The following is a 24,975-nucleotide window of genomic DNA, read 5'->3' as shown; positions in this document are numbered from 1 at the left end:
AAATAACTACATTCGCATTTTTTTCCAATTCATGATTGATAGCTGCATCTATAGCATGATCTGCCATTGCGACAGCATCAAGCTTACCATTGTTAACATCAAGAGTTGCCATATCGTGAATCGGGCGATACTTCTGTCGAAAATGGCTTTTGGATATAGCTTTTGATCTGCCTGTTCTACTAGGGGAACGTCCCCTTTGATCATCCACCTTACGTACATATCGGCAATTAACAAACAAGTGACCGACCACACCACAATTGCTACATTTAGGTTGCAAGTTTTCATAAATAATATCCATTGGAAACCCATGACTATCTCGTTCAACCATGATAGAATGAGGGAGATCGCATGCTAGGTCCACATCCACCAAAACCCTTGCACAATATCCATACAATCGCTCTTTTGTTGCTCAATCCAATTGTAATGGAGTGCCTACCACATGAGCAAATTCCATTAAATGTTGTGGATGCCAATATTCTTGGCTCAGTCCATAAATTTTAATCCAGACTTGAGCATGAGTCTGGGCTAGAGTGTTCCCTGGTTTGAAATCAAGCTTCCATTGAGAGAGACAAAATAACCCACTAGTCAGAGTGCAAGTACCTCCTCCCCACACATGTTACATATCATCTTTGGTACTGAAATGGATGTCAAAAAAAACCTTACCCAATGGTACAAGATGCCATAAGGCAACTGGACGCCATAACGCAGCCAATGATGATCTCAAGGCTTCAGTTTTAACCGGAGTGGAACCCTTTTTGAGCAGAAGACGGCCAATAAGATTTGTTTTGAACGATTGAAATTGATTTTGATAAACATCCTCACTAATCTTCACATAGGTTTTATCTCGACATACCAAAGGAGCAGGAAGCTGACTGAGGTGCGGTTGATTCCACCGAATCAGAGAGAATGGAGGCACAAGTCCAAGCTTTGGAAACAGGATTTGGAGGAGACGGGACTTTCTCCAGCGTAGCCAAGAAAGACCAAGGGCAAATCGTCATGGTGAATTCAATCCAACTAATATCGTACCATAAATCAATGACAGAGACGCCAGTAGAACCAACAAGGAAGACGACAACGGTAGAATCTTAGAGCAAACCAAGATGAATCAGATCGTCCACACCTTCCAGAGCAAACTAGATCGTCCCTCGAACTGTTTGACACCGGCAGAGAAATCAGACGCCGACTCCGCAGCCACAGAACCCTAGGGAAGCGAGCGCTGTTGGCCTTTTTTTTTTCCAATTCAAGTGCAATACACACCCGTACAGTCCCAAAACAACATCAAAATTCAATCGAAATGTGTAATCAAATCTCACATTGCAACAAACATGTGAAATTGATAAATACAACTACTACAACTTATAAGACATAAAAAAAATAAAAAAAATAATACAAGAAAACACAGTCAAAACCTGTTACCCCTCAATTCAACATAACGATTAGCATGTCAAGATTTCAAAAATCGGTCCAGACTCGCTACTAATCACAACGAAATCTCAACTTAACCACTTACATATTTCGACAGATGTTACGTTTTATCACAAAATACCTCAGTGCAATTGGTAATGAAATCATTCAATATAAGTCATAATTTATGCTAAAAAACTTTAACTACATTGCAAAAGATGAAAGATTGGTACAGTCTACTGAAGAAGATGATAGAGAGAGAAACAAAAGAGAGATTGTAGAGGAAAATGAAGCTCTCGATCAATTGATTGATATTTCTAATACAATAGGTCTAGCTATATATACAAACACACTTTACAACCTAACAAACTTCTAACAAAGCTAACAACTCAATACATCAAATGATGTCATCTGTCCATGGCATCCAACATAACATGTACATGCCACTTAATAAAAAAGACGTAGAATATTCATCCTCTGATGATTAATTACATCAATTAAGTGTCTTCTTCTTCTTCTACAAAATTATTCATTAATGATGCTTCACATGAAAAGGCTAGCGTTCCGGATTTCCATTCTAGAATGATGATGATACAGCAATCGCCTGGAGGCAGGAGAACAACTCCTGCGGTTTAGAGAACATTACCATGTGATCAGCACCATTTATCACCTGCACTTCATTCGGTGGATTTTCATCGATCATCCACCTCTGCCATTTCTCCGGTATTATAAGATCTTGGTCGCACACAATAAACACTTTACGAACTGATCCATATTTCTCATTGGTGAGTTTTATTTCATCATGAATCAGTACAGGACAGAACCTCAACAAGGATGATGCTAGTTTTACATCCTGTTAATTAATTAGTAAATCATCAACCAAGAAAGAAAAGAGAAAATGAACAATATTGTTAGCCAACCAATTGAAATATAAAGCTCACATGCATGATACGAAGGGATGGTTATATGTACAAGAGGAAACTGATTTCTGCGCACCCTTCTATGCATAGGTGAAAAATGTGTGCTGAAATAATTTCTCGATATAAAAATGACATGGGCATACGATCGGTTTTTACGTTTTTTTTTTTTTTTTTTTTTTTTTTGGTTAAGACTTTACCTCTGGTGGCGAGAGCTGGTACAATAGTAACGACATGATCTTAGGCCCGAAAATTGCCGAAGTTGGAGGATTGTTGGGTCCATTATCAAATCTATGGTAATAGTCCATCAAATCCACACCAGCAAACATCTGAACAATATATATTTTCAAGGATATTAGTTGTTAGTATTCACCAGATAAGTCAACTGAGACGCGCGCTTCGAGTTCATGAATTTATTACCTTCTCTACTATATGAGGGTAACTGAAAGTAGGACTAGGCATGAAAGCGGTGGCGAAAACGGCCGCCAATATTTTCTCAGGAAACATCTCCATGGCAATAGATATGACGGGCCCACCGAAGCTGTGGCCTACCAGGATAACGCTCTCCTCTGGTGGGAGAGTCTCCATGAATTTGATCAATGGCTCAGCATAATCCGAGAAGGTCTGTACATATTTTACCTCCTTTGGGTGGATCCCACATGCTGCTAGGTCTAGGGCTGTGACATTGTAACCTGCAGAGGTTAGTAAAGCTGATAACTTATACCAGCACCATGCCCCGTGACAGGCTCCGTGAATCAGCACAAAATGCTTCGTATTGGCATCTGGGTTTGGGGATGAGGAAGACATGTTTCTTAACTATTTTAGCCTCTGTTTCCTTGGCATAGCTGCATTTGGTCTAGGCTTGCTTTTATATTCATGAAATCCTTCATTTGATCACTCGATCTGCATTTTGTCTTTCTATTGCGTTTGTAGTCGTGAAAATATATGTATTCTTTATTAAAAAGATTAAGATTAAGCTTAGTATATTCGATGATATCAATTCTAGAAAAGTCAGTGAATAAGTTAAATCAACAATGCGTTTGGATAAATAAATATAAGATTTCCCAAAATGACAAAATTTCATTTTTATAGAGCTTGTGAATTTTATTGTTCGGCTCACTTAAAAGAATAAAGAAATTTAAATACGAAATGCAATGTGTGTATAAAGTTATTAATATATAAATGAGAGACTATAGTTAATTTAACAAAAAAAAAAAAAAAAAAAAAAACAGATTGTAGTTAGGAGATATGCTAGTAATGGTGGTAGTGACTGTGGTGTGGATAGTGGTGGCGATGGTGATAGTGGCGGGTGGTGGTAGTGTGGCGGCAACGGTGGTATGTGGTGGTGGCAACTCTTGGTTGATCAGCTTTTTGTATTTTTTATTGTTAAACTCTTACTCATAAAAATTTGGAAATGATAATTTCTATATTTCTATATTTAGAAATCCAAATAAAAAATACGGTTCATGCTAATTTATAAATTATGAATTTTGTCTAAATTCTCAATTTATTTTTCTCATTCAATAAGGAAAATTATTCAGGTTTTGGTGGATGCATTGATAGCATTAGAAATCTAACAATATTCCCCACCCTAAGTTGCCCGTAGTATTCTTTTCAAACATTATATTCTTTGGTTTTTTATTAGATTTTTAATCTTACACAGTACATAATATATATAATTCTTAGATTTCGTCTAGTTTGTTTATCTTGATCAAAATAAACACCATTTATATAATAAAATGCCGTCGAGCGCCGGCCGGTAGTGACGTTTGTATACTAGTATTGCAAAACTATTATTGGTTTAAACGCCTACATACAGCCGTCTAGGGCAGATGCCGTTCTTTATGTTGAAATGGTATCAGGCCATGGTCGATTTTGTTTTAAAAAAAGGTTTTAACTTTTAGAGAAAAAACTGGGATTCAAGGATGAAACGAAATGCAGGGAGGCAAGGGAGAGTGAAGCATATTTCCCTTTGCATATTTCTTTAACAAGAAAAAACTCTAGCATATAGAGGCTTGGATAGGTCTGATTTCATAAACCAATCTCAGCCCTCTAGCGCATCAGGCGCTAGGATCCTTCCACTTGGAATGGATCCAGCAACACAGTACAATAGAGATGAGAATAAAACACAGTTGTTCATCTTTCCTAAAACAGAGGGCTAAACTAGCCGTTACAAAATTTAAGCCTAACGGCTACTACTAAACAAGGAAAGTCTCTTCATCTTCTTCTTCATCTGCAGGATTCAAACATCTGCAGGTTAAACTCAAATTAGTGAGAAGCTTAATTCTCAACAGCCTATCCTAAGCTGCTCACTGATTTCACTCCAAGTTTGAGTCTTAAGTAGTTGAATCTCTCTCTAGGCAATGCCTTTGTAAAAATGTCTGCAAGTTGTTCTTCACTTTTGCAAAACTTCACATTAATCACCCCTTCTTGTAGTGCTTCCCTTATAAAGTGGAACTTCCTGTTTATGTGTCTAGTTTTCTGGTGAAAGATAGGATTTTTCACCATGGAGATTGCAGACATGTTGTCACATAATAAAGGTGTTGCGTCAACTTGCATTTCCCCAAAATCATCGAGCACAAATCTTAGCCAAATAGCATGGGCCGTGGCTTTTGATGCTAAGACATACTCGACCTCTACAGTTGATAAAGCAACTGTGTTTTGCTTCATAGAAGCCCAAGAGAAAACCCCACTACCAAAGCTAAATGCATATCCTGAGGTGCTCCTGCAATCATCCTCACTCCCTGCCCAGTCTGCAGCACAAAACCCTACAAGAATTGCATCTCTATCTTTTGTATACTCAATTCCATAGCTCAGTGTGCCTTGCACATATCTCAGAACCCTCCTTGCAACTCCAAAATGTTTCTTTGTAGGATTATTCATGAACCTTGACAACAAACTAGCAGCATACATCAAATCTGGTCTAGTTGCTGTCAAATACAGAAGGCTGCCCATAATTTTCCTGTATATGCTTTCATCTGCCAATTCACTTCCATCTATCTTCTTGAGTTTTTCACCAGTTGGTAGAGGAATAGAGATAGGTTTACAGTCTTCAAGGCCAAACTTCCTAAGTAATGATTTTGCATACTTGCTTTCATGAATAAATACACCATTTTCAGTTTGTAAGATTCTCATTCCTAAGAAATGATGAAGTAAGCCTAAATCAGACATCTCATACTTCTGCATCATCTCCATTTTGAACTCATTGAGTAGTGTTTTGCTGCTTCCAGTATACACAATGTCATCAACATATATTGAGACAATGAGTATACCACATTCCTCATCAGACTTGATGAACAAAGTAGCTTCACTTGTGCTCCTGATGAACTTGCAACTGGTGAGATATGCATCAATCTCACTATACCAGGCTCTAGGTGCCTATTTTAAACCATATAAGGCCTTTTTCAATTTGTAGACCTTATGGCAAGCATTTTTAACTTCAAAACCTTCAGGTTGTTCAATGTATACCTCTTCTTCAAGTATGCCATTTAAAAACGCAGATTTCACATCTAGTTGGAATAATTTCCACCCCTTTTGTGTAGCTAAAGCAATAAGAGTTCGAATTGTATCTAACCTTGTCATTGGTGCAAAGGTCTCATTGTAATCAATTCCAAGCTTTTGTGCATACCCTTTTGCCACCAGTCTAGCCTTATGCTTCTAAATTGTTCCATCTAGATTTAATTTAGTTTTGAACACCCATCTCACCCCAATAACAGGTTTATCCATGGGTCTATCAACTAGCTACCAAGTGTCATTCTTTTCAATCGTATCGATTTCTGCATTCATAGCTTCTTACCATGCTTGATCTTGTGCTGCTTCTTGATAATTTTCTGGTTCAACAAAACTCATGTGACATCTAGCATATATCTCTTCTAGACTCCTTAGTTTTACAGGTGTTGAACTAGGAGTTGAGTTTTGACTCAGTGATTCCCTTCCGCTAGTTGATGCACTGCTAGAACTCGAACTTGGTTGAGAACTCTGAGCAGTTTCAAACTGAGTCTCATTTGGACTTTCCTGCACATCACCATCATAAACTTGATTCTCAAAAACGAAAGGCATTGCAAGTGTTTCAACTTGCTTGTATTCCCAATTCCAACACTAATCCTCATTGAATACAACACTTCTGGAGAGGATGATTTTCTTTTACTGCAGGTTATAAACTCTATACCCTTTTTCACAGCTTCTATACCCCATAAAAATACCTTTGCTAGCCTTTTCATCAAACTTTTTTTCTTAGCTATGAAGGTATGTGTGTATAGCATATGCATCCAAACATTCTCAAATGTTTTATACCAGGTTTTCTACCTGTGAAAGCTTCAAATGGAGTCTTGTCCTTCATTGAGATTGTAGGACATCTATTCTGCAAGTATACTGCAGTTCCAACTACTTCAGCCCAAAAAACCACAAGAATGTTCTTCTCAACCATCATTGACCTTGCCATTTCACCAATGGTTCTATTTCTTCTCTCAGCAACTCCATTTTGCTGAGGGGAGTATGCAACTGTTAATTGCCTCTCCATTCCAGTGTTAGAACAGGAATCTAAGAATTCATGAGAGGTATATTCACCTCCTCTGTCACTTCTTAGCTTCTTAAGCTTGAAACCACTTTGTAGCTCCACAAAGGCTTTAAATTTTTTAAACACATTGAACACATCAGATTTGTTTCTGAGGAAATACACCCAACACATCCTTAAGAAATCATCAATGAATGTGATGAAGTACCTGTTGCCACCAATGGAAATTTAGTGGATGGATTGCTCTCCATACTTTTTCTTTATCAAATGGTTCTCTGTGCATCTTCCCAGAAACACAACTCTCACATATTTCCTTCATCTCAGATAGCTCAGGTAAACCAAGCACCATTCCTTCTCTCTGCATCCTTTTCAGATTGCTAAAGCTTAAATGACCAAATCTTTTACGCCAGATCCATGACTCTTCTCCGATTAAGGTTTTTCTAGCTACTGGATTTATAGATTCTAGGGACAATGGAAAGCATCTATTCCCTGCCATAACTACCTTGGCTACCACATTCTCAAGGTTGTTGTCATCAAAGATTACAGCCATGTTACCACCAAACAAAACATAATAGCCATGCTCCACCATTTGACCAACACTCAACAGATTTTCATCTAGTCCTAGAACCAACAGAACTTTATTGATATATCTCTTCCCATGTTTTGTATTCACTATCAGTGTTCCCTTGCCTGTTGCTTGAACCAAGTCACCAGTCCCCATTTTAACTTTACAACTAACTGATCTGTCAAGATTCAACAGTAGAGATTCTTGAGAGGTCATGTGGTTGCTGCAAACACTATCCACAAACCACACAGATCTATCCTGAGCTATTAATGCAGAGTGACAACCATAGAACATTGTACCAGTGGTCAAATCTTCCTCCTTTGCATAGTTAGCAACCTGTTTGTTATTGTCACAATCCTTTGCAATGTGGCCAAATCTGCTACACTTGCCACATTTAGGTTTTCCCTTATACCTACAAATGCCAAAATGATATTTATCACAAGTTTGACACTATGGCTTCACGGCACCTCAACTGCTGCTTCCTTGTCTGCTTTGGAAAGTGTTTCTGTTGCCCCAATTTCCACCATTTTGGTTCTTCGAATCTTGATTTATGCATATCAGTTGTTTGTGAATATTCTTCTGAGACCACTTTTCTAGCTCCAAATAAAGCCCGTTACAAAAGATGCTCTTAGTATAAAAAAAATATCGTTTGTTTAAAAAAAAAAAAAAAAAAAAACACACAATGGATTTTGGACTATTTAATTGTGCAATGCGCCGCACGTCATTCTTAGACAACACTTCACGTTTAAGCAAATACAAAAGCCACAACCCAAATTAAATCTCCAATCTGGGAAGTTCACAAGTGGATCCAATATGGACATGGACTTTAAAAGATATATGACACATAACATATCTTGAAAAGGTTTCTTTACATTTGTCAATGATTTGCTTCTTACTTAAATAAGAAATATGACTTTAGCTCTTGATATTTATTGGCGAGATATTAGACTTCTTTAAAAGTAGAATTTTTCACTACTTGATATTTTTTGGCCCAATGTTTTATATGTTGGTGTGGGAATTGTATCAAAAACATGAGGTAACGAAGAGTTCATGAAAAGTCCATAGAGAGTCCTACTTGTATAAATCCTAACATTCTTCTATTATTTGGATAAAGACCAATGACTAGGCTTTACATACGCAAATTTATTAATTATAGTTGACTTCACAAATTTTTCGTTTGTGCATGGTCAAGAGCGTCTCCAAGTGAAATGTCAAAAATGCCACATAGACATACAATAGTAAAAAATGGCAACAAACACTCTCCAATCGAGCCTACATTTTCTTACGTTACCACTGAATCAATTGAAGGCAAAGTCTTATGTTGTCAAATTTGACAATAGCTGTTAAATTTATTTAATAAGTGAAGCAATATATAATAAAGTGTTGTTGTATTTCCAAGTATTTGATTGGTTGTCTCAATATTGGACCCCACAAAGAGATGAAAAAAAATTGTAAAATGACATTATTATTTAACTTATCGAGTGGAGCAAAAAATTTTATGAACTGTCAAGTTGCCACATAAGCCACCAAATATCTTGTAACATCCCACATCGACCAACGGAGAGGGGGTGATGTGCCTTATATGTACATGCCCACCTCCATATAGCACGAGGCCTTTTCGAAGCTCATTGGCTTCAGGTTTCATCGGAACTCCGAAGTTAAGCGAGTTCGCACGAGAGCAATCCCAGGATGGGTGACGCACTGGGAAGTTGTCGTGTGAGTTCCCAGAAACAAAACCATGAGGGTGTGGTCGGGGCCCAAAGTGGACAATATCGTGTTACGGTGATGTCGAGCCCGGAATATGGTGAGGGCCAAGGCCAAGATGTGACAATAGGGCACAGCTTTCACATGATCATTCACCTCCCACATCGCACGCTCACCTTGGATCCAAATCTGGTGTCAGCCTATCGTACAGACCACAATATGTGGTTCCGAGTCATAGGTGACCCGCGATTCATCGCACAACCTTCACGTGATCGTAGCACTTGAGCGTTCTTATTTACACCCAACACGTCGTACAAACCACATTAGGTGGTTCCGACTAGTGTGCAGGCATAGGTTGAAGAGCTATAAGTTCAGCCATACAGGTCACGTTAGATGACTCCGACTGACATTTTGTTTTACTTTGATTTTCACACCTGGCTTACATATTTCAGTGTTGAAATGTTATGACATGGCATACTTGGTTTTTACTGCCTTTGTGCATTGTTTTACGTATATATGTAGTATTATTTTCTGGAAACTATAAGGATTTTACACCAAGGGGTTATAACATTTTCAAAAGGTTTTTATTAAAACTTTATTTTCAAGCCCACTCACCCTTGTTTTTTGCCCTTCCAGGTTTTAGCTGCTGAATTATCGTATCGACTAGCATTCTTAGTGAATCTTAGTATAGGTGGCTACTTCTGAGGGTATAATCCTTACCCACTCTATTGTATTTTACTTATGCTCTGACGTCGCGTGTGAGATGGGTTCATTCCCGCTCACAGCGCACTCTGTATTTAGGCACTTTTAGTTTAAATTTATTCAATTTTCCACATCACTACATTTTATGGTTTCGTCACCATCCAGGTATCAGCCAGCACAACTCGATTCGGAGTCCTGGTGGACATTCTAGGTCGGGGTGTGTCATATATTTCCCTTTTTTTTTTTTTTTTTTGAACAAACGATATTATTTATACTAAGGAGGAATTGGTGAGTTTAGCCTCGTCACCAAATATCATTTTGATGTTTAAAGTTGGACATTTCCGTTGGAGATGCTCTAAAATACCTTTAATTACATTTTTTATATATTTAATTAAATGGAAAGCTAACAATCCTGTTGGTCACCTTCTCACATCTCCTCATATTTACCTATATTCTACTAGCACTCAAAACTAAACAATTTTTTTTTCTATTTTTTTTTTTCTTTATTTTCATCATAAAGTGCCCCTCATTATGTTCAAACTGATGTAGGTCTATTTTAATGAGGGAAATTGGCTAGAGAGAATAGAAGGGAGCGAAGGGCTTAAGGAATTTTGTGGTGATGATTTATCACCCCATTTTGCATTTATTTATAGTGCTTAGAGAGAGAGAGAATCATTGCTCTTCAAGTAAAACAATTACAACTAGAAAATTATTGAAAAGATCTCATAGGATCCTACACATAATTTACTAAGATTTACACAATCACACTCCTAATAAATTTAGAAACCCAACACACATATTTAGTGGAATTTATTGTAAAATTCTATTGAATTGGCATGTGCAAGTATATTAACCGGTGGGGATGGGATTTTCAGTTTTTTCCCTTTTATTGATCTAATTTCTAGTATGTTTTTTCTTTTCAACATCTAATTTTTAATATGTCGTTGCTGCCTATATTTTTTTGTGCAAATTAATTTACCTATATTTTTTTCCGATATGTAAACTATTGTGCATGCAAATATAAGTTAACGTACAAATCTTGATGCATTAATAATGTACATGCAAAACTAGGCATCCTTAGTCAAATGCAGGTAAATAATTTAGCATACCGGTAAAGTAGTGAATTTACAAAATATAGACCAATTATTTTACATGTACGTAAATTTTTTATTTTTTATTTTTCGAAGTGCTTAGCCGTTGATAAAGTAAATTTTATTGTGTCTCCATTTGAAGCGGATGCACAATTGATGCATTGTTGAACTCTTAGAAGAAGTCCCGCACCCACAAAATAATGTAATCTTCACGAAATTGAGACGCCTAGAGTCCAATACCATGAAAGCAGAAGGAAATGGGGTTATGAAATCCGTGATGAAATCGACGACTATAGGGAACCATTTGCCGTCAAGGAAGTCATCGCAGTCCAGTTCCGGTCTATCATCGATTGTTGGAGAAGACAAGGAACCAAGAAGAAATCGGGTACGTCGAACAGCTTTGAAGCATGAGTTGTATGATTTTTGGCATTTTACATTGATAAGTGGTTCAAATTCGCCTTTGGCGAAAAACGAACCTAAGTCCTCTCACTTAAAAGTGCAGGAAAATACCACTAAACCGTAGTACAAGTAGAAATAGAATCCAAATTTAAGCAACAGAGAAACCATGCATAATTTGCAAACTATGTACTTCGATATATAGAGAAAGATTAGTGTTGGCAGATTATACAAATCAGTTATTGTTTATTTTGCTTCTCTTCTGTGACAATTGCACAAGAAGGGTACACCGAGACTGCTCTTCACAGGCCAGCGCCATCATCCCCCATTGCTCTGGCTTTATTGTGTGCAACAACGCCTCGTTCTGTGTATGCGATACCATAATCGCTAGAGGAAGCTTTCAATTTTCCATTTTCCCTTGAAATCTTTCCTCTGCTGCAGTAATGTTCCTGTCTTTACATGGCCTCGAATAGGACTCGATGCTCTAACAGTTCCGATAAAACGCTCCTCATTTTATCAACTGAAACCGGTTTTAGTATGACTCCATCCATACCAACCCTCATGCAGTTCTCTTTTGTCATCTTGTCTATGCTTCCGGTAAGTGCTACTAATACAGGCCGTTCATGACGTTTTGTGAACCTTTCATGTATACGAACAGCAAGTTCATAGCCATCTATACCTGGCATGCACACATCCATGAACACCACCTTGTGCTCTTGCGAAATTACGTGCAAGAACTCATCAATTGAGCTCACAGTTGTTACATCACATCCTAGGTGCACAAGAAGTCCCTTTGTCACTGACCTGCTGACCCTGAACAATTAAAAGAACGGGAAAAAACAGACAGCACAAATGACAACATTAGCCTATTTTAAAAACTAAATGTTGCTGGAGGGAACAACGCATCGAAAAATTACGAGCAAGAAAGCTGGCTAGTTACTGACCCATTATCATCCATAACAAGGACTTTCAACCCTGGAAAATTTGTTTGAACATGATTTGCTTGCAGCTTGGGTGCAAAAGGCTGCTTAGACTCATTTGAACGCTCTGGAAATCCGAGTTTCACAATGAAAGTGGCTGTGCATCCCTTGCCAAGACCTTCACTTTCAATCCAAATATGCCCTTCCATAAGATTTACAAATCTGATCACATCATACAAAACAAAATTGCATTACAATTGCAGATAAATATATCTCCTAGTAATATTGATTCAAACCTTCACAAAAATTGAAGGCTAAAAAAAGGTGTAATACTTATACATGCTCAATGCACACTTTTCTTTTTCTTTCTTTTCGGGAAGACGACAAATTCAGTCCCTGTAGTTTGTCACTTTTCACTATGGTCCCAATAGTTTCATTTTTGCAATCAAATCCTTACGGTTTTGTTAGTGCTAGCAATGAAATACGTATCAGATATTCTAATGATTACGAGGACAGAATCTGCACATGCCACACACATGCGAGATTATAACGCTAATTTTGTGTGCATGTTTAAAACTTTAGAGCTCAGTGATAGTCCACCATGCTATTACATATAACCACACTAGAGATTTAGGGATTTGGATGTAGTGAATTGAGGATCAGAATAAAACTTCATAAACTCCATAGACCATAATTATAATTCACCCTTTATCTATTGTCGTTTAGTCAGACTTTCTGAACTAAATCAAGCAGAATATGGCAAAACACAAAAAAAAAAAAAAAAAAAAAAAAAGTACCTCTTACAAATTGCAAGGCCAATCCCACTACCACCAGAATTTTGAGAAGCTATAGTCTGAGTTTGAGTGAATTTGGTAAATAGATTTGGAATATCCTGAGGATTGATTCCTGATCCTGAATCTTTGACCTACGCCAGAAAAAGAGAATGTAAAACACAATACTAACTTCAAATGAATAGAATGTTCTTCCAAAAGATGGACAGATTCAATCAAGTATTTGAAGAAACAAACCTGTACACGCAGATAGAAGTGATTATCACTCTGCACTGGAAAGAAATCAGGAGCCCGGAAATCTCGTAAAGATTCTGATTTTGCAACATAAGCTGTGATTGAGATGCTCCCTTCTTTTGAGAACTTCACAGCATTCCCAACAACATTTAGAATAATTTGCATAAGACGCTTTTCATCACCTATGGCATACACTGGCAAATCTGCAGCTATATTCAATGCAACCGACAACTTTTTGACAGATGCAACAGGCTTAATTAAATTATGAACCTGCAACGGAAAAAAGAAAAAAAAAAAAAGAAAAAAAAAACTCTCTTATTGATACAAACTGCTACAGAATCAATGGAAACCATGCTCCAACGAAATCCAAAATAATTCTTTAAGTGGCCAGAACACATAACCATACCTCTCTGAATATGGAATGGAGGCTAAAAGTTGCTATGTCAAGTTGAAGGCTGCCATCTTCGAGCCTTGAAAGATCCAAAACATCATTTATAAGGGTAGCCAATAGGTTGCTGCTCTTTAATATCGTTTCAACCATGAGGCGCTGCTCAGGTGTCAGATCAGTTTCCTGCAGCAAAGAAGAAAGAGCAATAATTGCATGCATGGGAGTTCTCATCTCATGGTTCATAACAGCCAAGAAATCATTGCGAGCACGAATTGCAGTTTCCGCTTCTCTACTGGCCAGATCAAGCGCAATATTCTGCTCCATAAGGAGATCCCTTGCCCTCATTGACTCTTCTAATATTGCAGCATGTGACAGAGCAACTGCAACCTGTTTACGCAAATCAACAATAAGAACAAGTAAATGAACGCTTCTTTACATTATAATTTATAAGCATGGTATATTATTACAGAAAGCAAGAAACAGGTAAAGAACATCTTTAGATAGGCAATCTGCTCTTGTTATTTTAGTGCCCTTAAGTTTTGCAAAAATCGCACTTTACTACACTTCTTTTTTTTTTCGTCTCACTTTCATACCTAAAGTTTGATTTTTCTGCCACTTTCATACTTTTGTTAGTCATTCTTTTAACTCATTCATTAACTGATGACGAGGCAGTTGTGGCCTACCGAAAATGTGCTAAGTGCAGTTCAAATTAATTAAATATTAATTAATTATAAAAAGATTTGAAAAAATGTCTCCGACTCCAGCCCCACTCCATTTCTTTGAAATCCCTCCCTCTCTCTCTCTCTCCTCCAAGCCCTCACTCTCCACTTTCTCAGTTACTCCTGCCGAGGCCATCTGCGACTGGTGGTTGTGTTATCTGCGAAGAGTGTTAAAGCCAAGCCGGTTCACAATGCACAATGGCTGACCACAAATCCAATTTAACCCAAGTTGCAACCCACGACATCTCCTGGCCCAAGAAACATGCCCGACACGCTTTATTTGTCAGATCTGTGAAGTTTTTAGCTCCCATTACATCTGCTTTACCAGCAACTGCTTTTACGGCCAAGGAAATCCCCGGTAAGGCTATGCACGATGGTGACCCTAGATGCTTGATTCGGGGTCTGCGAGTTTGGTCTACACTTGGTTCCAACTGAAATTCATTACAACTTGGCATAAGTGAGTTTATGAGGCAATCCCTGGGACTGAGAACTGCAACAACCAGTCAAAACCATCCAGATTCATATCTAAAAATTTGAGCCTCTGGGGATAAAAGGGGAAGAAAATATTGGGCTCTTCAGCTACAATCTAGTGAGAAGGGGAATTTACAGAGAGAAATCCAGAAAGAAGAAGGGGTATGTGAAGATTGGGAAGAATGAAGGTATGGGTGCAATGGTGGGGTGGCGTTGTCTGTGGTAGGAGTCGAAAGGGGTATGTGAAGATTGGGAAGAATGAAGGTATGGGTGCAATGGTGGGGTGGCATTGTCTGTGGTAGGAGTCGAACAGAGGAAGGGGGACAGAAGGGAGAGGTTTTTTTTTTTTTTTTTTTTTTTTTAACTTTTATCAACGGATTAAATTTTAATATTTATTCAATTTGTCACTCCACGTGGCAAATTTGGCGTGCTTTTTACCATGCCCCATCATCAGTTAACAGAATGACTAACAGAAGTATGAAAGTGGCAGAAAAGTCAAACTTTAGATATCAAAGTGTGACGAAAAAAAAGTAAGTGTAGTAATGTGCGATTTTTGCGAAACTTAAGGTAGGGAAGTGGAAATTACCCTTTTATTTATTCTCTCTTGGATAAGATATTTTTCTGTTTAATTACCCTTTCTATATGCCAAGTAATACAGCATTCAGAAAAAAATGCATTTCAACTCCGAGGATCAATCAAATACAATATAATAGGTTATTAGATAGAACATAAAACATCGACAAAAGAATGAACCTTTCCATAAACAAACATTTTTTCATGTGACATCATAGGTACTTTAACATCTTCAAATGTGGATCAGAGGCAGAGCAACAGAAAAAAACTGTATTTTAAAATTCCGTTTAGGGATTTGGATGTGGAGAGATTTATTACCATTTTCATAAAGATTGTACTTAAAAAGATACAGGTTGTGGTTTTTTACCTGATCAGCAACTACTTCAACCAATTCTAACTCGTGAACATGCCATTGCCTTGCACTGTCTGAGGGAAGCATCAAGACCATCAAAGCATAGCGTTTTGTTGAGAGCTCTGGCCAGTCATTAATTTGGAAGTTAGAGAGATGTAAAAGGGGCACACGAACTGCAACAACTTCCCCAGGAATGTGCTTTCCTGCAAGTTGCCTCAGTCGTGCCACTGGAGAATTAGGTGATATTTTTACTGCACAGTTGCTACTAAATACTTGATTGACCACAGGAAGATGAATGGGCACAGTATATCCTACTGGATTCTGCTGATGGAGTGTATAGGATAGTTGAAGCTCTAACCCAGTACGCGTCGGCATCCACAAGGCACACTCTTCCAATGCCAGAGTTCTACCTAACTCGACAAGTGTAGTTTTAAGTATAGTATGTCTATCAAGAGTGCTTCTGATTTCATGGGTCAACATCCTGACATGTCGACCTGTTTCCTCCTGTGTTCGAATAAGACCCATTTCTCTATCGAGCTCTGCAGCCTTGTTCTTCAAGAATAGTTCTCTAGTTTTAACACTCAATAGATCAGGTATAATATGTACAAGCATAAGGGCAGTTGCACATGACACCACCGCAGTTAAAACCTTAGCTGTGGTCATTACTATGGCCACAGTTCTTGAATGCATGTTGAACGTCCATAAGTTGATAAGATGAGTCGCCCCACACAGTACTATGAAAGCACCAAACTGTACGAGGACCCATCTATATGGAAACACTGCAGATTTTTTGACAAAGTAGATCAACTCCAGAGGGATGGAGAAATAAGCAAGCGCAATAAAGAAATCCGAAATGTACTGATATTTCATCAGCAATTCATCTGCCGGCCATTGTGGCTCAATACAGTTGCATGCCTCCATGATCATTGAGCCACTTAAACGAATATTACTTGGTCTGTTACATGCCTACAACATATTAACCGTCAAAACTGAAGCTACTAAAAAAATTTGAAAGGAAAAACAGCACTAAAACTAACCACCCTGTAGTAATAATTTCAAAAGAAATTTCTATAAGACATATTAATGATATAACAAGTGAGCATTTCGCAGATGCAAACTAGGCAGCATTGAACTTTCAACGTTTGATTGTTTAAGGCAAAGCAATTTCTATAAAAAAATAAAAATCAATTAAACAACACGGAAATTTCTGTCTAGAACTCATGCCCAATAACTCAACCCTTTTCAAAATCTAACCGAACACGATAATAGACAAAAACGAAGAATGAAATTGTACCACAATCCGTGATCATTAAAAATAAATACATAAACACAACTAGAAAACCACATTTATGATTAATCCCTTGGGATCCAGTGACCTAAAGAAAGAGCAAGGATCCTGCCACACATCCAGCAATTGACTACCAATCCATAAATCCCTAAATTCTCAACTCTGTGATTCCAAAAACTCCAAATGAATCCCTCCTCTCAATCTTCAAGAAATTTTAAACTTTAATCTGCAAACACAAGTTTACGATCTGCCCAAATGCACTAAATTCTAAGATTTCAGCTCAAGCAAGTGAAAACCCACCTAAGAAGTGAGAAATGAGCACAGAAAGCGAGGGGGTGGACTGACGATTGACTGTCGGAGAAACACCGGCCGTCCGGGACGGCAGGTCAAGTCGGAGCCGTCGAACTGAAATCGCAACCAAACACAGTGCGACGATCCAGCGCAGGAGAGGAGACGTCGGGCTGACTAGGGTTTTGAAAATTGGGGATGGAGACATCCATTACACATCCATATAATTCACGGTCGCGTAGATGACCCAAAAACGCTGCGTTTTGGTATTATTGCAATTTATTGAATTTCCAAAATAAGAGGATGGGCGGTTTTAATATATTAAATTTAGTCAACTTAAAATCTGAACCGCTCGTTTTTTGGCGGGTAAGAGGCTTGAAGCCGTTAACTAATTTCTATGCCACCGTCGTATGAGACCTCTATCTTAGCAGCGCTCTGCATCTCCATAACCTCACCGAAATAAGCACGGCAACTCCGTGTTCTCCTCCTTACCACCACCGCTGTCGGCTCTCACTCGCGTCCCTTCACTAGGCTGCTGCAGGAATTTTATACAGTTGAGGATTTGGCTATTTGATTCAATCCCCAAGTTGTTAAATTTGGATTCTTGAGTGATTTTTGTCTTCAGACTGCTCTACTTGGGGATGTACCTGCACGGATTTGGAATCAACGGAGAAAATTTTAGCAAGCGGGATGCTTAATGAAGATGATGTATTGGTGGCTTCGAATTCTATGAGTTTGGGGCACATGAAGAATGACGAAACCATCGGAAAGTGTTTCACTCCATCTTATAAAAGGATGTTGTTCTCTGGACTGAGATGATCATGGGTTTTTTCGAGAATGGCTGACGGGGACAAGTTCGTTTATGTCATGTTCCAGGAGTTTTGAGTGCTTGAAGCTATTTTCTGAGATAGAAAAACATGGTCTGAAACCAGACCAAGTAACATTTTATCTATGCAGTGAGCCTGCAAACCATGCTTGGTTGAAGAACGAAGGCTAACGGTATCACACCTGGGCCTAAGCACTACCCTTGCATGGTTAGTTTGTTTGGATGCTGCAGAGGAAGTTTAATGGAAATAATCTTGGATTGTGGAGAGCGTTACTAGGCTCGTGCATCAGAGCGGGTTTTAAGTTTAGACTCACAAGATATGCAACTAACATCTCGTCGAACCTCTATGATGCTGTAGGAAAATGGATAGTGCTGTCGAAATGAAGAGAAAGATTAGATTAATGAAGTCGAAAAAGGATCCTGGACTAAACGGGACTAAATCAGAGCAAGAGGTAGCTGAACCACTGCACTGCATCCACGGAAGCGTGGTAAGATCACAAGCCGATGAATTTGATGAACCGATTTGATACTGCAAAGTAAGTTATAGAATCATGAAGCATCACCACTTGGATTGAACACCATTTATTCCTTTTGTTCAGTTTTAGAATTGATACAAACTCTTTCCTGCTGTCGGAGGAAAAAGCGACTGAAATACATTTAAACATTACGAGGATTAACATGGTGCAAACTGCAAATTCACGGAGTAACACGACGTTTACATTCATGATGGCCAAACTTATTCTCCTAACAACTGGCCTAAAATGTAGCTCGCTGATATATTTTAAGCATACTTTTTTGCAATCTCCGTAAGTGAATTGGATAGTTCTTGAGGCTTCGAAAACATTGGCATATGATCGGCACCCTTAATCTCCACCACATTTTTAACCCCGCTGTTTGCAATCATCCGTCGTTGAAATTCCTCAGATTTTATCAAATCTTTGTCGCAAAGCACATAAACTCGTGTAACTGACCCGTATCCCTCATTCGAGAATTTCTTCATCTTAGCCATTTCTTCACGAAAGAATGAACACTTCCTTACTAAACTCTTGGCAAGTTCCAGATCCTTTAAACACACACAACGTAGTTACATCAGTTCAGGAAGTATATATAAATACATGGACTAGAAGCTTAATACAAACACTAATACATCGATTTTCATGATCTAATTGCACTTCTCTTTGTGTGCTTGTGAGAGCAAGATACCTCGATCGGGCTGAGTTGATAGAGCTTCTCTTGTAAGAACTTGGGACCTAATAATATCGATGTCAAGGGTTGTTCGGCGCTTCCAAATTTCTCAAAGCGAGTGTCCAACCATGAGTCTGCCGGTAACTTTTCCATTAACTTTTCACACAGAACAAAACAATTTTCAAATTAACTTTGCTTGCTGTTAAAATTTCTAATAGATTAAAGAACATGCAGATACCTGATCCATAATATAAGACGGCTGGTGAGTTGTGTCGGGCAGAGACGCAGTCACGAAAACGGCAGCAGAAATTTTATGTGGGAACTTTTCCATGGCAAGGGACAAGTTCATGCCTCCGAGACTATGTCCTACGAGGATCACCTTTTCTTCCGGACCGAGCGATTCTATCAACTCTAACAAAGGCTCAGAGTACTCAGTCAGCGAGTGAACATCTTGTATCGCCTTCATGTTGATGCCCGAAGCTGCGAGGTCCAGCGCCGTGACTCTGTGACCACCGGACTCGAGCTTCGGCTTGATCTTGTACCAGCACCAAGCCCCATGACCTGCGCCGTGTACTAGAACAAAATGCGCCTTCTGTTCTCCGTTGGATCCTGCCATTTCATCTGACGATTGACTGTCGGAGAAACACCGGCCGTCTGGGACTGCAGGTCAAGTCGGAGCCGTCGAACTGAAATCGCAAGCAAACACAGTGTGACGGTCCAGCGCAGGAGAGAAGACGCCGGGCTATATAGGGGTTTGAAAATTGGGGATGGAGACATCCATTACACATTGATATAATTCACTGTCGCGCAGATGACCCAAAAAGGCTGCGCTTTGGTATTATTGCAATTTATTGAATTTTCAAAATAAGAGGATGGGCGGTTTTGATATATTAAATTTATCAACTTAAAATCTGAACCGCTCGTCTTTTTTGCGGTTAAGAGGCTTGAAGCCGTTAACTAATTTCTGTGTTACCGTCGTATGTGACCTCTATCTTCGCAGCGCTCTGCATCTCCATAACCTCGCTGAAACAAGCGCAGCAACTCCATGCTCTCCTTCTTACCACCACCACCGTCGGCTTGCGTTCACCTTCCTTTCATGAGCCTGCTGCAGGAATTTAATACAGTTAAGGATTTGGCTATTTGATTCAATCCCCAAGTTGTTAAATTTGGATTCTTGAGTGATTTTTATCTTATACGATGAACAAACATGATTTGAGGATCTCCAAGATTCTTGTAAAGAGTATTCAAATGGTCTTGAATAAATAATTTTTGCATAGTCAGTTTTGAATAAATAAAAGTATTCAAAACTGATTCTGCAAAAATAGTCGATGATGGGTTAAGCATATGGCACATATTGATTTTGTTGGAGGTGTGGGGGCTAGGTTCTATTAACAACCGTAACCCTTAGGAGTATGGCTGGTATTTTAAAACATTGTTTCTACGTTTTGCTGGCTAGACTTTATTTGTTTTTATATTTTTGTCTCTCCTTGATATGTTTGAAAACTAGTGGAATTTCTTGAAATACAGTGAAAGTTTTTGTTACTTGTATATAAAGCTTCCTAAATAAATAATAGATAATAATCCATATCAATTTGCATCAGAGCATGTGTAATGGTAGGTTCAAAGTCCTTGCGCTAAAGACGAAATTTGGCTCCCAATTTGATCGGGAAAGTGTTAGTCATATACTAATTTTTACTTCTCACATATATTTTTTAATTTTTGGCCGTTCATTTTAATAAACTGAAGAATATCAGTGATTAAAATTTAACATCAGTGTGTGGTAGATAAAAATGAGTGTGTGAATAGCATTATCCTTTGATATTATTTGTAAAATTTAGTATTTTAAATGTTTTATTGTTCTAATCGTGAGAGGAGTTAGAGGCTAAAAAGTGTTAAGGAGTCTCAGGCAAGAGATGGGGCTAAATTAGCCTAGGCTAGTTGGTCACACCATAGTATAAAAATGTGATCTCCTTTATTTTTGTTTTTTATTTAAACTAAAAATGAAAAATAGTTACCAAATAAATTTTTTGTTTGCAGTTTTCAAAAAGAGAAATGATTTTAACACATTATTTCTCACCTTATACACAGCCATTTAGTTTCGTAGCCGTTAGATTGAACAAATATGGTAAAATTAACGTTCAAGATTCATAAAGGGTATGCACAAAGTAAAGAAAGGTATACAGGAATCACTACCCTTCCAAAATAATGTGAACTAAATGTAAAAATATGATTATCAAACGGCCTTATAGTTCGAAGCTTTGAGTTTTTAAGTTTCAATTTGTGTCTTTCTTTGTGCATTTATCCGACATCTCTTCCACAATCATTTATTTACTCTTCATTCTTTTGTTCCATGTATTTCCACAAAACATAAAAACAAAAGTCAAACACGAATTTGATACCAAACGAAGGATTTGGATTCTCTCATGAACCAATAGAGAGATCCTTCTGACCAAGCATTGTGGGCCGTTGGATTTTTATCCAACGGTTACAAATAGGAATGTCCCTTTAAAGTTATGATAATTATAACCGTTGAATGAAAATCCAACGATCCACAATGCTTGATCAGGAGGATCCTCTCCATTGGCTCAGGAGAGGATCCAAGTATTCAAACCGATCGCCAGACTTGACAAACAATAGGGCCATAATTTCAAGGGCTTCTTGTTTTCTTCTTCCAATAAATTCAGTCTGCTCATAATTATTGACTTTGAAACCCCCACATCACTAAGTTATTGCTTCGTGACTCAGATGGTTGGACAAAATAGGCATATGTCGATTTGGTCCATATGTTTAAATTAATTTGTCTGATTTTTAAATCAAATTAGTAAGAACCAATATGATTGATCAAGACCGAAAACGAATATGTCAACTTCTCAATTATTAAATTCGTATACACAGAGCGACTTAATACTACGTATTAAATTCAATTTTTGTAAACAATGAGTTTAATATCAAATTACTATGATTGATTTATTGTATGACATGGTCTAAATTTTTCACGCTTTTGGTTACAATAAAAGAAAAAAAAAACTTGTATAAATGGAAAACGAGTGTGAGTTGTTGGCATCGGAATGTTGTGATCTCAATCTTAAGCATAAGTTAGAGAGAATGAACCAACAATATTGAGAGTTTGATCTCTCTCACTCTTCGCTTTATGGTAATTTCATTTTCCAATCTCTCATGTTCTTAATTCACAACCCTAAACTCTTAGACTGGTATTCTACTAGGGCATATAACCAAAATTTTCACATTTCAAATGAATAGTGGCTATGTATATGGTTTTAATGATTCGATCTCAGTTATTTTTAACAAGTACGATATTGTACATTACTTGGTAAAACATTAGTTGGTAAACAAGTTTGACGTTTCCAGCATTATCAAAAATAAATAAATAAATAAATAGCATAGCATATGGCATGTGTTTTACTTAAAGTACAACTTAATTAGGTATACTTATTTTCCTATATCCAAAAGCGAATTGCAAAGTTGTCGGGGCTTGGAAAACATTGGCATATGATCAGCACCCTTAATCTCCACCACATTTTTAACCCCACTGTTTTTTATCACTATATTCACTGTTGAAATTCACCTGCTAATCCTTTATTTTGTTTTTTCGGAAAAGAGAATCAGCGGGTGATTTCATCACGGTAGTCTACCTTTTTTTTTTATCAAAAAGACTCACAAAAACATTTTAACCTTTCTCTGGCTACCAGCGTGTGATTCACTAACACTAGAAATCAAACCAAAAAATGTATCATATAAAGTGCAGGCCTGAAATTTTTCCCTAATACTAGGCTACCCTTATGGTAGTTGATGGAAATGGATCCTTGCCGGATCATTTTCCTGGGGATTCCAGGAATCTTGTGATCGTAATTGTTCATCGTATATCGTGCGATCAGAAATCATTTTAAATTTAAAAATTAAAAATTAAATATAAATAACATTGTTCTAAAGATCTCCGCCTAGGCGCTAGGCCCTAGCCCGCCGCCCAATTAGTGTCTAACGTCTTTTAGAACCTTAATAAATAGTACCTAATGAAAACTGACCGTATGATATACAATGAAAGATCACGATCACAGAATCTTCAAAATCTTCAAGAAAAAAATTCAATGAGGATCCTTTTCCGTAGTGGATAACCCTTTTATCTTTCATTACAGACGACATAAACTCGAGGGACCGACCCAAATCCGCCGTTTGAGAAATTCTTCATCTTTGACAAGTCTTCAAGAAAGACAGAACTTGTCCTCACTAAGCACTTTGCAAGTTCCAGATCCTTTGAAGAATTGGACATCATCAGATGCACTTAATTTATTATATTATTGTTTTGTAAAATTATTATTATTATTATTATTATTATATTTATTATTATTTTACAAAATAATAATATAATAATTGTAATGACTTTCATTTTATTCAAGCTACTTTTGAAGACCTAACATTTTCCTAGATTAGACAAAAAAAGCTTTCTTTACTTTTTGCAAACGAAAAAGCTAGGAAAGCCATATTAACACTCTCGTTTTCTCTTTTTTTATCTTTATTTGGTATTTTAATTCTTTTTTGATATATTTAATTTAAATGACAGACGAAAATGTAATAGTGAAAGAGGAGAAAAGAAAAGTGTGAAAATTACTTTCAAAAATTTGTTCTAACGGAATAATATGTTACCCTTATCTTGGCTAACTGTGCATCAAAATGATAAGTTGATTTTTCTTTATATGTGTGATCCAAATTCATTTTCTTACAACATAAGAAAATATATTAATTTTATCAAACATAAGAATATATATATATATATATATATATATATATATATAGATCATATTTATATCATTAAGACGGGAAGAAGTCCATTTAGCCAATATTAGGACTAGTCTAGTTTATTAAGGGTGGTGCTATCCACCCTCTCCTCTTAATTTTCGACAATTTAATCAAATGAATTGAAGAAGATAAATGAATAAAAATTAACAAGAGTGTGTGGGATGTAAAAATGTGTGTGAATAACACTATCCTATAAAAGACAACACAAATTTGTGAAATTTGGTGAAAGTACAAATTTTTTTCATTAAAAGCTCGCTACGCTACACCAAAGGATCACCAATTTATAAAGATGGACAACACAAATTTATGAAATTTGGTGAAATTTCAAAATTTTTAATTAGGAACGACATTACTACTCTAAGCTACATTAGAGGAGAAAGAGTCTGAACTAGGAACATAATGGGTTGAACAGAAATGCCTTACGGCAAAATTTTATTTTAGTCATGCGGCTGGTTTATAGTCTTCAAACTGAGTGGTACCGACAAAATCGTTTCACCACATAATTTAGGAATGATAATACTAAAGAGACTAAATTTGTTGATTGGATTTTGTAAACTAAATGACATAAAAGTTGATGATTTGATTATTACTTAAATGTTGATTAACATATTTATTTTTTTATTAGTGACACATCATTTTATTTGCACTCGTTTAGGAAATAGGCACCCCACGACTTATCTGCTCTCTTTTTGTTTTTTTTTTGTTTTTTTTTTTTTTTTATGTCAAAACCTATCTGCTCATTAGTCGGCTGTGGGTGTTAGGTTCTGATTCTACTTTATATACATTTTCGGTCTAATATTTCATACAAGACCTTTCACAGTAATTTAGGTGAG

General features: G+C 37.3%; 2 protein-coding genes and 1 pseudogene across 2 annotated transcripts; all 3 read right to left on the bottom strand.

Moving 5' to 3' along the window:
* Nucleotides 1-1,981: 1,981 nt before the first annotated feature.
* Nucleotides 1,982-3,227, bottom strand: LOC137747825 (methyl jasmonate esterase 1-like). Its single transcript, XM_068487966.1, has 3 exons — nucleotides 2,742-3,227; nucleotides 2,522-2,650; nucleotides 1,982-2,257 (listed from the first exon to the last, which is right to left on the bottom strand). The coding sequence occupies exons 1-3, from the start codon at nucleotides 3,126-3,128 to the stop codon at nucleotides 1,982-1,984; spliced, it is 792 nt and encodes a 263-aa protein (XP_068344067.1). The 5' UTR covers nucleotides 3,129-3,227.
* An 8,239-nt stretch (nucleotides 3,228-11,466) lies between these two features.
* On the bottom strand, nucleotides 11,467-17,548 carry LOC137748626 (ethylene receptor-like; annotated as a pseudogene).
* Nucleotides 17,549-18,689: 1,141 nt separating this feature from the next.
* LOC137748627 (salicylic acid-binding protein 2-like) lies at nucleotides 18,690-20,153 on the bottom strand. Its single transcript, XM_068488795.1, has 3 exons — nucleotides 19,566-20,153; nucleotides 19,346-19,483; nucleotides 18,690-19,205 (listed from the first exon to the last, which is right to left on the bottom strand). The coding sequence occupies exons 1-3, from the start codon at nucleotides 19,941-19,943 to the stop codon at nucleotides 18,924-18,926; spliced, it is 798 nt and encodes a 265-aa protein (XP_068344896.1). The 5' UTR covers nucleotides 19,944-20,153; the 3' UTR covers nucleotides 18,690-18,923.
* Between the last annotated feature and the right edge of the window lie 4,822 nt (nucleotides 20,154-24,975).

The sequence above is a fragment of the Pyrus communis genome, chromosome 10 (assembly GCF_963583255.1).
Source record: "Pyrus communis chromosome 10, drPyrComm1.1, whole genome shotgun sequence".
Lineage (NCBI taxonomy): Eukaryota > Viridiplantae > Streptophyta > Magnoliopsida > Rosales > Rosaceae > Pyrus > Pyrus communis.
Note: the sequence above shows the minus strand (reverse complement) of the source record. Positions and strands in the feature narration are given on the sequence as shown.

What these genes read in the sequence shown, in the direction of transcription:
- LOC137747825 (XM_068487966.1), bottom strand. Translation starts at nt 3,128, where the DNA reads ATGTCTTCCTCATCCCCAAACCCAGATGCCAATACGAAGCATTTTGTG. An exon ending in ACCCTCATATAGTAGAGAAG is followed by an intron (nt 2,651 to 2,741) that starts GTAATAAATTCA and finishes TATATTGTTCAG; the next exon opens with ATGTTTGCTGGTGTGGATTT. An exon ending in ACCAGCTCTCGCCACCAGAG is followed by an intron (nt 2,258 to 2,521) that starts GTAAAGTCTTAA and finishes ATTAATTAACAG; the next exon opens with GATGTAAAACTAGCATCATC.
- LOC137748627 (XM_068488795.1), bottom strand. Translation starts at nt 19,943, where the DNA reads ATGGCAGGATCCAACGGAGAACAGAAGGCGCATTTTGTTCTAGTACAC. An exon ending in CGTCTTATATTATGGATCAG is followed by an intron (nt 19,484 to 19,565) that starts GTATCTGCATGT and finishes CTGTGTGAAAAG; the next exon opens with TTAATGGAAAAGTTACCGGC. An exon ending in ATCAACTCAGCCCGATCGAG is followed by an intron (nt 19,206 to 19,345) that starts GTATCTTGCTCT and finishes GTGTGTTTAAAG; the next exon opens with GATCTGGAACTTGCCAAGAG.